This window comes from Danio aesculapii, chromosome 15 (assembly GCF_903798145.1).
Source record: "Danio aesculapii chromosome 15, fDanAes4.1, whole genome shotgun sequence".
In the NCBI taxonomy this organism is placed as follows: domain Eukaryota; kingdom Metazoa; phylum Chordata; class Actinopteri; order Cypriniformes; family Danionidae; genus Danio; species Danio aesculapii.
This window is the reverse complement of record NC_079449.1, coordinates 31,545,979-31,559,510: the sequence shown is the minus strand read 5'-3', so window position 1 is coordinate 31,559,510 and position 13,532 is coordinate 31,545,979. Positions and strand designations below refer to the sequence as shown.

At 36.0% G+C, this 13,532-nt stretch overlaps 1 protein-coding gene across 2 annotated transcripts in view; it reads right to left on the bottom strand.

Moving 5' to 3' along the window:
* The window catches only part of tyw1 (tRNA-yW synthesizing protein 1 homolog (S. cerevisiae)), a 124,036-nt gene that overhangs the window by 32,388 nt on the left and 78,116 nt on the right, over nucleotides 1-13,532 (bottom strand). For both annotated transcript variants that reach the window (XM_056473438.1, XM_056473439.1), the window contains exon 14: nucleotides 7,322-7,432. In XM_056473438.1, coding sequence (XP_056329413.1) covers nucleotides 7,322-7,432 — 111 coding nt within the window. The remainder of the gene's footprint in view (nucleotides 1-7,321; nucleotides 7,433-13,532) is intronic.

The following is a 13,532-nucleotide window of genomic DNA, read 5'->3' as shown; positions in this document are numbered from 1 at the left end:
ACTAAATGAAATGGATGAATTTCAAAGGAGCAGCTATAGTAACAAGTCAGTGTTGGAGAGGGGGGTTTTGGGTTGAGTTTCTAATAGTTTAAGTTTTTTTTGCTCTAATCTATGCATGGATCAAGTGCAAATGGTAACACTTCAGTTTAAGGATAAATTCTCACAATTATCTAGTGGCTTTTTACCTTCCTATGATTAGGCTATTAGCTGTTTATTAGCACTTATAAAATACATATTCTGTATGCTCTTTATTCTACATCCCTAATTCTACCCATACCTAAACCCAACTGCTACTTTAATAACTAATAATAAGCAGCAAATTAGGAGTTTGAGACAAAAGTCATAGCTAATTTTTAAGGTTTTATAGGTTTGTTTGTTAATTACTGAGAATTCCGCCACAAAATAAGGTTTAGCAATCAAATAAGACAAGCTAATAATAAAAACATCTATGGGGAAAAAAAATACCACTTGAAAATCATCAGTTTATTGATTCACTGTATTTATAGGTATTCGAGTAAAATGCTAATATTTGTTATATTCTATATAATGAATATTGTGTAAAATGTTTAATTTTTATATGCACTATGCAATACATTAAAAAAAGCTCAAATATTCAACTATTTGGTTTGTTTTAAGAAAGACTACTAAGTTCATCAAGGCTGTATTAATTTAAGCAAATATACTGTTAAAAAGAATACAAAAAATATACAGCTATATTGAGAAACAAATAATATTACAACTCATGTAAAAATATATTATAGTAATTTACTGTAAAAACTACAACGTTTTGAATAAAATACTAAATACTATAATACACTACTTGACAAGTCTTGTCGCTATTCCAAGTTTTAGGAAAAACAAATAATAACTTGACTTCTAGCTGATCATTTGGTATCAGAAGTGGTTTATATGAAAAGGCAAAAGCCTCTAGATTACGCTTATTTTACCAAAATAAATGTAATCATGAATTGATTTTAAATTATTTAATTAGGACAGTAAGGTCTGACTTTGCGTAGACAAAAGTCTTGTCACTTAAAAGAAATAATATAGAGTATAAAATATAAAGTCATGGTGCAGTGGAAAAAATTAATATTGTGTGTGACTCCCATAAGCTTGGAGGACTGCATCCATACACTTGGATCCACTCTGCAGATCTCTCACACGCCCCCATACTGAATGTAACCCCAAACCATGATTTTTCGCTCACCAAACTTGACTGATTTCTATGAGAATCTTGGGTCAATGTTGGTTCCAATAGGTCTTCTGCAGTATTTGTGAGGATTGGGATGCAGTTCAACAGATGACTCAGATTCATCAGCGACTTTTCCAAATGATCAACTAGAAGTTATTATTTGTTGCTCTTACATCTGGGATAGATGACAAGACTTTGGTCAGGTAGTGTGTATACAGCATAATTTAATGTACAGCATAAAACAATCAGGTTTAAAAACACTATAGTAAGGACTATAAATTTCTATAGAATTTTTTCATGTGATAATTGAAAATAATGATTCTAGCCATGTAACCAATTTTGGGAATCAGCAAAAATTGAGTTTGCACTGGAATGCTGACATTAAACGAATTATTAAAAAAACAAATAATCTCTTTTAAAAAGTAAGATGAGCACTTATTTATCATTTAAGTCTTTCATTAGACCTATATGTGAACAACCAGATCAAGTTTGCAAAATCAAACACAACCAAATGTCTCAAATGTATGAAAAGAAAACATTTGACATTAGCATTATCTGACAAATGATTAAAAGATGAATGCAGGCTTAGAGATTCTCGCAGGGTAAACTCAGCAATATTTTCCTCTCACTTCTTCATGGCCTTTATTTTATCCCAGTGAAGGAGGCGTAAATCCAGCCTTCTGCGCTCTAGCAAAGTGGGCGATTATTGTTGCTAGGTAACAGCATGTCATAGTTGAAGCCGGCTTTATTTTGGAGTGGCTCTGCTTTGAATGTGAATGCGCTGATGTGAACTCCCTTTGGGGCAGGAGCACATGGGTCATATTACTGGATGTTGACTCCTAATGAGATTATGGGCAATTCTCAGGATCTCTTTATAACAGCCCTGCCGTACACCCCAATAAGAAAAAGAGCTGCTAATGTGAAGATAAGAGTGCAGGAGGGAGAAAAAAATACCTGGAAGATTTCATGCAAATTTCAGCTGAACACAGGAGAAACGAGAGTGAATAAAATGATAGTTTAGTTTAGTGAAAGACTGGATGCAGGAACAGCAAGAAGTGCTTAGAGATTGTACAAAACATTACGTGATGCCGTACTTCGTCAGGTCACGAGTGAATTGGTTAGACATCGGGACAGTTAAAGTAGTATGGTGTAATTACACAGGTCAACAGACTCCAGCTGCATTAAGGCAAATAAAAACAGGCAGAGATTTAATCAGTTCAATTACATTAATCCTGAGGACGGATTGATTAAGTAGGATGAGAGTCTGAATTAAAAAACGAGCATTTCATTAAAAAGCCATTTAAGTCACTAGATGACTATTTAAATGCAACAATCCTGGCATTTCACAGGCAACTGACTCTGGTTTTCATGGATCATTAGAAAGATGGAATAAATGAAAAGTGCATTCTGAAAATAATAACTGGAGGCTTTTCATTTATTAAAAATAAAGCGACCTGAAATTCTAACTCCATAATCATTTGTTTACACTCAAATTGTTGTATTGTAGATTCATGAGTATTTTATTAATGAAAGGGACTAAGCTGAAAAGAAAATGAACGAATGAATAAAACGGTAGGAAAGATTTTAAAAAACGTACAAGCCAATCGTCTTGAAGTAATAATGAAGTGATGGCATGGATTTTCTGATGGATTTGCGCTTCAGTATGGAGTAACGCATATCTTTTCTTATGCCTTTATGATAGACCCTTTTCACATTTCCTGGTTTCTCAGTAGTCGAAGGCGTCATAGTTGGGTAAACTTAGAGCACAGTGAATCGGAGAATAAAAAAAAACTCCTTAATGGTGTTCTCAAAGCATTCCAAAAAAGGAAAAAAACTGTGTGAGATGGATGACGACAGCCAGAGGAAAGAATAACGTAAAATTTACTCTCAGCCTTATAGACGCTTCATTACAAACAAACACCTCGCATAAGCGATAAATCATTTTTTGTAATTTGACGCAAAGAACATTTATATACATACAGAAATGCATATAAATGTTCATACATTTTTTTCAAAATATTAAAATGTTAAAAACTTTCAAGGATTTTAAATTATGATGACCATTATCTGAGTTCAGACTGCATGACTATCAAAGTAGTCGTGTCACAGATGTTTTCACACTGCATGACTATCTGGGCTAGCGTTTTGTCGCTGCTGTGTTTACACTACAAGATGGATCGACGACAGGGGGTTTCAGACTACATGACTACAATAGGAAGAATCGCCGACAACTTTGTTCAAACTACATCTCACCACCAAACACATGTGGTATATCTTTTGTTATTAACTACATAACGAGAAAGAAACCTTTAATGGGGTAGAAAATGTACATATTTGCTCACCTGGGTTACAAGGGAATTAGCAATTTCTCCTCAACTTTTTTCTTTTTTTGATCCGGTTGTGATATTGCTCAGATGACACATCAAACAGACACGGGTGCTATTGCTAAATTTCCACTCATTTTACCTCCATTTCCTGGGTCCAAATAGACTGAGAGGAAGCCCTTTTAACTTCTCCCCCAACCTTCTGCTGGTCTGAAGATACCCAGACTAGTGGATGCTGCTCTGTCATTGGCTGTAGGTAATCACTGACGTAATTTTCAAATCAGAACACATTTCACACGTCATGTTTTGTATCGCTGAAAGCTCCAGATGTTTAGATTGCCAAATATCTCACAGGCATCGGTGACTCATCGGTGATTCTCTCAGATCGCGTCGTTGATAGTTCCTGCTGTGTGATTGTCACTCACGTGAACGAGAACGATTTGCCTGTGATTTCAGGCATTTGTCTGCAATTTCTTAAAACTTGTCGCCGAGTCAAAATCAGGGCTAAAATCATGCAGTCTGAACTCGACAATAATCACGTCATAACAGTCTTGTGAAAAAGGTCTATTATTAATAAAGTTAAATATTATATGATGATCTTAGTGTCATCCCACTACACAGTAAAACTGGAATAATGTATGTGAATGCCTTTCTGTATGCCAAATGATTTGTTTTCTCATGATTTACCCAGTCAGGCCAGAGGTCATGGAGACCTTTTGAGTGGACCAGCCTTTGAAGATTTGGAAACAACCGTTTCCTGATTTATTTGACATTTTATGCCAGATTATTGCCCTAGAAAATAGCAACTTTTGATTTTCTGTTGGTCTTAGTACACAGTGTAACTACAGATTAGCTACTGTGACTACATATCAAGCTTTAAATAAGAATATTATAGAAACATTTTGGTAAATTTTGAGGAATTTTGAGGTTGATCGTCTAATCTGACCATCAATTATCAATTCTATGTTAGGGTAAGTTAAACGATTGGCTGATTGGCTGAACGGATTACAAAAAAAGGTAAAACTTAAGTAAAACTCTAGGGAATTTAAAAAAAAAAAAGGTGTGTTGTTTTAAAATAACATAAATAATGCGTCAATGAAATATGAAGTAAAAACACAATAGAATAGACTTTATATCCACATTTATTTTGGACTATGGAGGCCACCATTTTCTTTAGGTTGGCAGTGAGTAGCATCAAATGGATGCCTGCTGCTGCCTGCAGCTATTTTAACACAACATGGATAGTAAAATGCTCATTGTGCCACTTTTTCCATTGTCTCCATAACCCTAGACCAGGCCGTAGCAGAAGGTCTGTCAAGCTTTCGAGCCAGGAAAACAAGCCAAAGCATTGTGCATATGGATTGTGCAAATCTGATGCCCGGTATCCTAAAAGTTTGAACGGGGTGATGGAATTTTTTCCCTTTATAAATCCTAAAACCCAAAAGGAAAATTGCCAGCGTGGATCAAGCTGTGTGAGGGGTCGTAAAAGCAGCAAAATCCAATCATATTTCCATCTGTTTCATTATTTGTTTATATACGAATATATACTTGTATTTTTTAAAATTTATTTATTATCTGTTTTTTGTCCTGTCTCTGTAATGCTGTTGCACTGTAGAAGCTCTGTCACGAAAACAAATTCCTCGTATGTGTAATCATACCTGGCAATAAAGCACTTTCTTTCTGATTCTGATATTTATACACAAATATTTGGATCACATATCAACAGAACAAAACAGAGATCTAATCACAAACTGAGCACTTCCGATCAATATACTTCACCCGCAGCTTTTTTCTCAGTAATTAAATGCCTCATGGCTGGTCTTTTGGAGATTTAGTCATTGGTGACGACGTTATATCGGGTTAGTGTCTGCTTTTATATTTGGTGTCGGATTAATATTTGCTGGTAGGGAAAATCTTTTTGTTGACTTCTGCTATTCATACTTTGATTTGCATTTCAATTTATTTATTTTTTCCACTTAACTGCAAATTAGAGCAGAAACTGTATAAGAACACACAAACATACTGATAGTTATGGGTGCTGTACATTGTTATGGGTCAATGATGCTAATATTTGGCACAAATCCATCAATTTTCTCTTTCTGCCTGTTCTATGTATGAATGAATTATGAAGACACACTGTCCATGCGCATTTCCTTGTCAGTTAGTAAAGCTATATTTCATTGCAAAACAATAGTCTAACAGGCTTTTTGGTCAAAAAAAGAGAAAGCGTAGTTTAATTTGTTATTATTAGATTATTTTTAAATTTCACCTCTCCTGATGTGCATGAACTAAGCTGTTGAATGGTCAGCGTATGAGGCGGCTAGGCTTTAGCTTTAATTTATATAAAATTATTTTCTAATCGGTTGCGTATTACGTCGTGAATATACCCCTGTAATGCATACTGCAGTCCTTATTTGTCTAGTTTTCTCAGATATCTCACCTGTTCGCCAAAAATGACTAATTATATCGCTGCAAATGTCTGACACCGGTGCATTCATATTGTAATAGACGTGCCAGGCACAAAAGCTTGACAGGCGTAAAAAGAGTAACTAAGGAGGGCGGGGCTTAGTGAAGGGTCAATTTACTAGAACTACTATATTAAGCTGCTTTGACACAATGTACATTGTAAAAGCGCAATATAAACCAACATGAATTGAATTGAACTTTTTTTTGGGGGGGGGGTTCCCCCACAAGTAATAATGTTAATTGCTGAAGTGAAATTCACGGTGAGAAAAGGCAGGAAAAAGAAATGCTAGACAACAACCATGCCAACACTCCATCTTCACTGTTGCATCGATCATACCTGGAGAAAACAGGACACTTACTGACAGCTGTGAAACTGACTAATCGTCAGGTCTCTCCACGAATAAGCTTTCTCCTTCAGTGATTTACAAACATTGGCATGTTCACATCATGTTCACTCAATATTCGAAAGTGTTTAGAGTCTTTCTGTATATAAACACTGATGGTTTGTTATTTGGTTTAGGTGTATGCTTATATCTACAGTATCTTCACCTGTTCGCTCCATAGCTGCAGCTTATTAAAAGCCTTTATGTCATTAGGCATCTTATCTTTTTTATAACTGGGAAAGAAGTGAATACATTTATCACTTCTCTTTTAGTGTTGTTCAACTGAAAATTACAAGCAGAAGCTGCACAATGTGGCATCATATCATTACTTTGTATTCCCAGTTGTGCTGCGATACAGGAACAAACAGAGCGCCAGAGGCTAAGCAACCAGATGACATCATGCAAAATAATAGTCAGAATAAAGTCCAAAATATGCTAATATTTTTAAATAACTTTTTTTTTTTTAAATTTTACAAAGAGGCATCATTTACATTATATTAAGGCATACAAGTCTTGATAAAATGGCGTACCCTTTACAAGGGACACATTTTGTTTGGTGTTTTAGTTCATCCTGGCAACCTAGCAACAATTAACAACTTTCACTCTACAAGAGATACAAAGAGACAAGCGCAGGATATCTAAACAATTTCTTTACCAATTAAGCATTCAAACCAAAATCAGGCCTTCGGTGGCATTTTATTGAGTAGCTTGTGCAGCAAACACTACAAATTCATCTTATCTGAGGTCAAAATCAATCCTACCTTGATACATCGGCTCTCAGCAAATGCATTAGGAGAATAAATTTAACGAGCTCGTTCATTACCTGCAAAAAGGCTTAGGAGAAAATGCTAGGGATTCCAGCAATGGCTTCATAAAGTTTTACCTATTAAACCCAAAAAGGGTTCGTAGACCCTCATTAGAAGCTGATGGCTGAATTAGGCGGGTGAGAGGCATACCTTGACCTCGATGAAATCTGGCTGGCCAAGGGCGATGAGATCCGCGTAGGCCTTCAGCTCATCCACATTCCAGGCTTTCACCAGGGTCAGTCTGTAGACCGTACGCTGTTGCTGGAGGACCAAACACAAGAAGGAACGGTCAAATTACTGCTCCATTAAAGCACCACATGCAGGCTTGAGGAGAAGAGATGTTCATAACCCACTTTAGCAATCTGATGCATTTCTTATTGGAATTAGATAATTCAACAGCAAGTGTGAGTTTATCGGTTAAAAAATAAGATGGCTACACTTTACATTAGGTTACAATTCAGAGTCTTCGCAAACCATTAACTAACACTACTAGCTTATTAAACTACTAATTAGCTGTTTATTATTAGTTAGTAGGGTAGAAGTTTTGGGTAGTGATAGACTGTATGGCTTGTTTCATTTGCAAAACAAACATCTGCATCTGAAAAGGTGTGAACAAATGGGCCAACAGAAAGTCAAGAGTTGTGACCCAACTAAACCAGTTGTGTGATCTCCGTCGGGGGTCATATCCTTTGTTATAAAGTACTCTCACAGATAATACTTTGGTTAAGTTATTTGGAGACCGACAAATTAACGTCACTGCTGAGGAACTGCACTATTCATTGTCTTCAATACAGTCTTAAACTTTGGTCAGCTTACTTATTTTATGTTTTAGAGTCATCTAATCCTCAATGTATCAGATAAATCCCAAGAACGGTTAAGATAAATACAGCTAAATCTAACAGCAGGATTAGGGATGTAGAACAAGATCATAATTTATAACTACTAATGAACAGTGAATATCTAAATAATACTCAGGTAATAAGCCAGTGGTTAATAGCATGAATTGTGACCTAAACTAAAGTGTTACCAAAAAGATTACAAATACAGCTTTTTGCCCTTTGGAATAACATACTAATAAATTAATAAAGGGTGTGCTTTAATATACTAAATTACGAGCAAATGATTGAGATAATATTTGCTGGAGAAATAATATTGGAATAATTACTGGTTAACCAAAACAAACAGACACATTGCCTGTGATAAAAAAAAGAAAGAATTAAAGGAAAATGTGATTTAGTTACAGTAACAGAGACTATTACACAATACACAGTAAATGATTTCGTGTAATCTTCATTTAAATACATAATTGCCAATATCATTTACTAGGGCTGAACAATATATTGTTTGAGCATCGCTATCGCAATGTGTGTATCTGCAATAGTCACATCGCAGGATTAGATTATTTTTTTCAAGATTAAAAGACAAACATATTACCCAATATACTTTTTCAAAATTATTAATACAATGATGACCATGTTATTTTACGTTTGACTGTCCAATTGCTGTACTTGAATACTGTTACATTCCCAAGAAAACCAGAAATCACTGTTTATTTCACTTTTATTTTTGTTATGTTATTTATTTTTAGAAGTTTGGCCAGAGCAGAAATAGTCATGCCCAACTGAGCCTGGTTTCTTTCAATGTTTTTTTTTTCCTTCACTGTCATAAATTGGTCAAGTTTGTTCCTCAACACTGGCTTGCTTGGTTTGGGACTTGTGGAGCTGCGCATCGATGGATTTGTTCTTCAGTGTTTGGACTTTCAGCTGTGAAAATTAAACCACACTGAACTGAACTAAACTGAACTGAACTAAACTCTGAAAACTGGACTGAAAGTTTCAATTCACTAGAACTTCCATGTTAAGCTGCTTTGATACAATCTATATTGTAAAAGCGCTAGAGAAATGAACATGAATTGAATATATGCTTGTAATTTGTTATATTTTATAGAGATGCACAGCATAGTAAAAGACTTGATCACCCCAGTTGATCTAAATTAAAGAAATCTTTCCGAATAGAGCTATTTAAATCACCTGGTGAAGTTATATTCATATCGCAGGAAAACAAAATATCGTAAGGTCCGATTTTTCCAATATCGTGAGCCCTATCTTATATATGTATTATGATTACAATTTAACCATGACCAAAAATATCATGATTATCTTTATTACTTTATACTTTATACTTTATTACTCTATACTTTATTATTATAAAATAACATAACATTAAAGGGGTGGTCCACTAAAATATCATATTTTAAACTTTAGTTGGTGTGTAATGTATCTGTGTGAACAAAAACAACATCTCTGAATGTAAGACGCTCAAAGTCCAATGCAAAGGGAGACATTGGCTTTTACAGAGTTAGCTTAGCAAAGCCTACAGCGAACGAATTTGGGGACTACAAAAAAATACATCCGGGCTAGTGAGATGACAAGTGTTTCAGGTTAAGTGCATTCACCATGCGCATACACCCGTCCAGCAATGGTGCGTGGCCAGAGGCGTTGTAATGTTATAGCAGAGGCAGCTAAAATGCTGTCCAAACGCTGCTATTTACACAGAGCTTATTCCATTTCTGTATTTGGGCTTCCAAAGGACACGACACAACGATGAAGTGCTTACAATTTAATTTTAATTATATTCAAGAGAACTATAAAAATGATATAGCTAGCATTTGACAAAGGAGAACTTCCAGAATCTCTCCCAGTTCAGTGTTGGATTCAGCTAAAAACTCCTCCAACCATAATAGACGGAGCTGTGGATTGTGAGCCACAACATGTATTTTCATTTATTAAAATTGTTCAACTACATGCACAGTTTCTAGCGTTAATGGTTTGTTGTAGCGAGGATGTAAACAAGGACGTAAACAACCGGAAATGCTGTTTGGCACTGCTAACAATTTAGCTACGAATTCATATTTATCCGTCAAACCCCTGTAAACACCCACAACCTTCAGCAGCGCTGCAGAGTCTCTCTATGTGGACGCTTTCCCTGCGTTCTACATCTCAAATAACAAACTCGCAAAAGATATGTGAACGTTTAATATTACTTACACATGCTTATTCCGAATATATGTGAAAAACGCTTGTTAGATTTTATTTTAGAGAGCAGGCGTGAGGTTCAGCTGTGTTGTCTGTGTCATTTTCTGTCTGATTCATGCACAAACTGATACGACTAACAGCTACTCTGACTGACTGTTTACACAGAGCCAAAGCGCGTGCTTGAAGGCGCGTAACGCGTTTCCTTGTGATGTGGAACCGATTCACAAATCACAGCACATTATGTTAGCTGACCAATCAGAGCCTCTTGAGGGCGGGCCTTTCGGAGGAACTAGGGAATATGACAGTTGTTTTCATGTTAGCTGAGTAGCTGTATATAATCAATGTAAAATATATGAAAACATACATTGCTTTGCATCTTATAAACACAACCAAACCTTAAAAATACACTCTGGACCACATCTTTAAAAACAACTACACTATGTCAGAACAGATAGGAAAACAAAATAAACATTGTATGTTTTGCAAATTTCCAATATCTGACTTGGTAGGCAAGCGTTGAGTGTTTTTCACTCAATGAATATAGGTTATAAATAAAAACTCAACAAAAACACACCAATATTTCTGACTCGGTTTCAAGGACATACAATATAATGTGAAGGTTTAGAAATGACAGATTTTATTGTAATTATTTATCTGAAAATGAGTAATATATATTTGCCAAACTTTTGTATTGCGACAACCCACCTTAAAGGCAATTAATACACACCTAATTCTGAAGTTACTCAAGGCAAAATAATTCAGATATACAGTACAGCACATCCCACAACCGACAAAAAAAATTAGAGCTTAAAATGGAATGTTCCGTTTCTAGCTATTGCATCAATATAAACTTGCTGACGCTGCTTAATACTATTATTGAGAGAGTCAGGTGAACATGGAGAAAACCGCCATCTCTTTTTATTAAGAGAGCTTCTCCAAACTATAGTGTCCAGTGTCTGCCCTGGGGTCCTGGAGACCGAGAGCTCTCCAGCCCAATCATTACTCACAAACCCTCAAGGGGAGGAAAACCTCACAAAACACCGGCAGTGATAATGGACACTTCATGCCTCCCATTCCTCTTATTACACCATGTCAATCAACCCATCCGAATGTCACAATCTGACAGCGCTGGGAATAACTGCATCCGTCTCTATAGGCTGAATGTCTTGGCGCGGTTGGTTGGTTCCTGTCGGAGTACAGATGTCAGCTCAGTCAGCACTGTTCCTGATCCATGCTAACTAGCGCATCTGCAAAGCAGGGAAGGACGTCGAAAGCGAAAGATAGGGAGGATCTGGTCTTCATGGGTGTGCTCATGTATGTGTGCATGTTCAAGACAGCGGAGGACGAATGGAGATAATTGGAGTGATGTGGCAGCAGGTGAGAATATTTAAAGCAGCAGCCTGTTTTAAACCTGTCAGGGAGAACTTCATGAGTTCCACACCTGAGGCTGGATGAGGCGTCGGGTCAGAGGAAACAGACAGACACATGCCAGACCCTTAACAGCAGCATGCCAACATAGAGTCTGCTATATGTATAGTGAAGAAGTGCTGACACTGAGCTTTGTCTTGAGTTTACTCTTGCTTATACTAACCTATGATTTGAAGTTCAACAATGCTGGAAATGCTGAGGGAATCTCAGAACCCAGTCATAAAAATCTATACTATAATGAGCAATGGTCATGGAATATATTTGAACAAATAAAATGAAATGAAGGGTGTTATACTTGATTTAATAGTGACACAGACTTGTGTTCGTGAATATTAAACCTCTAAAAGGCTGGTCTTAAAATACAAAGCCTGAAAGAACCGTGCTTCAACTGATGTCTATAAATTAAAATAATGGACAGTCTCCACTGAGTTTTTTGCAAAAGGTACCTAGCATGAAAAAAAAAAAAAAAGAGTACCAATGTGCGGAGCTAGATGCGCAGCTGAACGCTATTGGTTTACAGAGATACGTCACTCGCAAAAAGCAGGAGAATGAAAGCAAAGGAACCGCCATCCATCTGTGTAAATTTAGCAATCAGAAACCTCTGTTCTTAGTGGTACTTAAAGAACTAAATATTTTATAAATAACATTAAGGAGAGTACAAACACAAAAGCTGTTAAAACCATATTTGTTTGACACTTTTATTTTGAGTTAGCAAGGCCTAGCATTATTTATTTGTAATATTTCTTTTTTTATCTTTTTATATTTTTTGGTTATTTTATTTAACCTATTGAGTTTTTGTACCCCTATATAATATTTTTATACTTTAAATTTTTTTGTTTACCTCTGGCATTGTTTTGTATGTATCGTTCTTGCATTAAAAAATAAATAAATAAAAAAAGGAACTGCCATTTTTAAAAACACAGCAGAGACATTACACCGTAAAAATATATACATGTAATCACAAGCCATGGTCGACCCGAGCTCAAACAAACCCTGTCGTCGTCTTGATGAACAGCCATAAAGCCAAGAAGAACAAAATCTGCTGTTGTTCCTGTTGTTGTTTTAAGAGTCTGTCTAAAAGTGTGAGTGGTTTCACTTTCTACAGAGAGCTTGCCGCTCGTCTATATTTGAAATGACGAACTTCTTGAGCTCAAATTAATAACGTGCACATGATCATTGAAGGCTCTGATATCCGCAAACGCAAGAGTGAAGTGCGAAAAAACTAAGGAGAAGCCGTAAAAAACATCAGCAAATGATGCTTTTTTAGCAACCTAAAACATGAACAAACTGCCAGCTATTATCACCTTTTGGACTATTATGAACGGGGAATGACGGAATTACTTTCTAACAGAGGTTACATGTGCTGCTGAAGAATAAAGATACAGATGAGAGGTTTGCTCTGACTGTGGGCTATATTTACTGTTGTTTTTGAACCCAAATAAGGACTAAATGTATGGTGTGTGTAGTTTTTCTGTCATTGGTAACATATTGGAGACTGTAAGGGTCTGTGTTCATTTATGTTGCATTTATTTATTTATTTCATATAATTGCAGACGTTACAGTAGGCCATTTCGCACTGGCTTCATTGAACTGCAGTTATAATCAAATTATGTTCATAGACCGGTTAGTAATGAACATTTATTCACATTTATTTATGTACATAAAGCATCTGTTTTGTGAGAAGTGCTTCTCATTTGATATGGAACGACCCGTATGGCTTTACTGTAGACATTTCCTTGAGTAAAAATTACGTTGTCTGACACTTTCTGTCGTACACCACGCCCACTAAAAGGGTACCGTTTCGGCAGTGGAAACGCAAGTTTGATAAAGGTGACCCGTACCAAACCGTGTGGAAACGGGCCATAAAAAAACAAACAGGAATTATATCATCTGTGCAG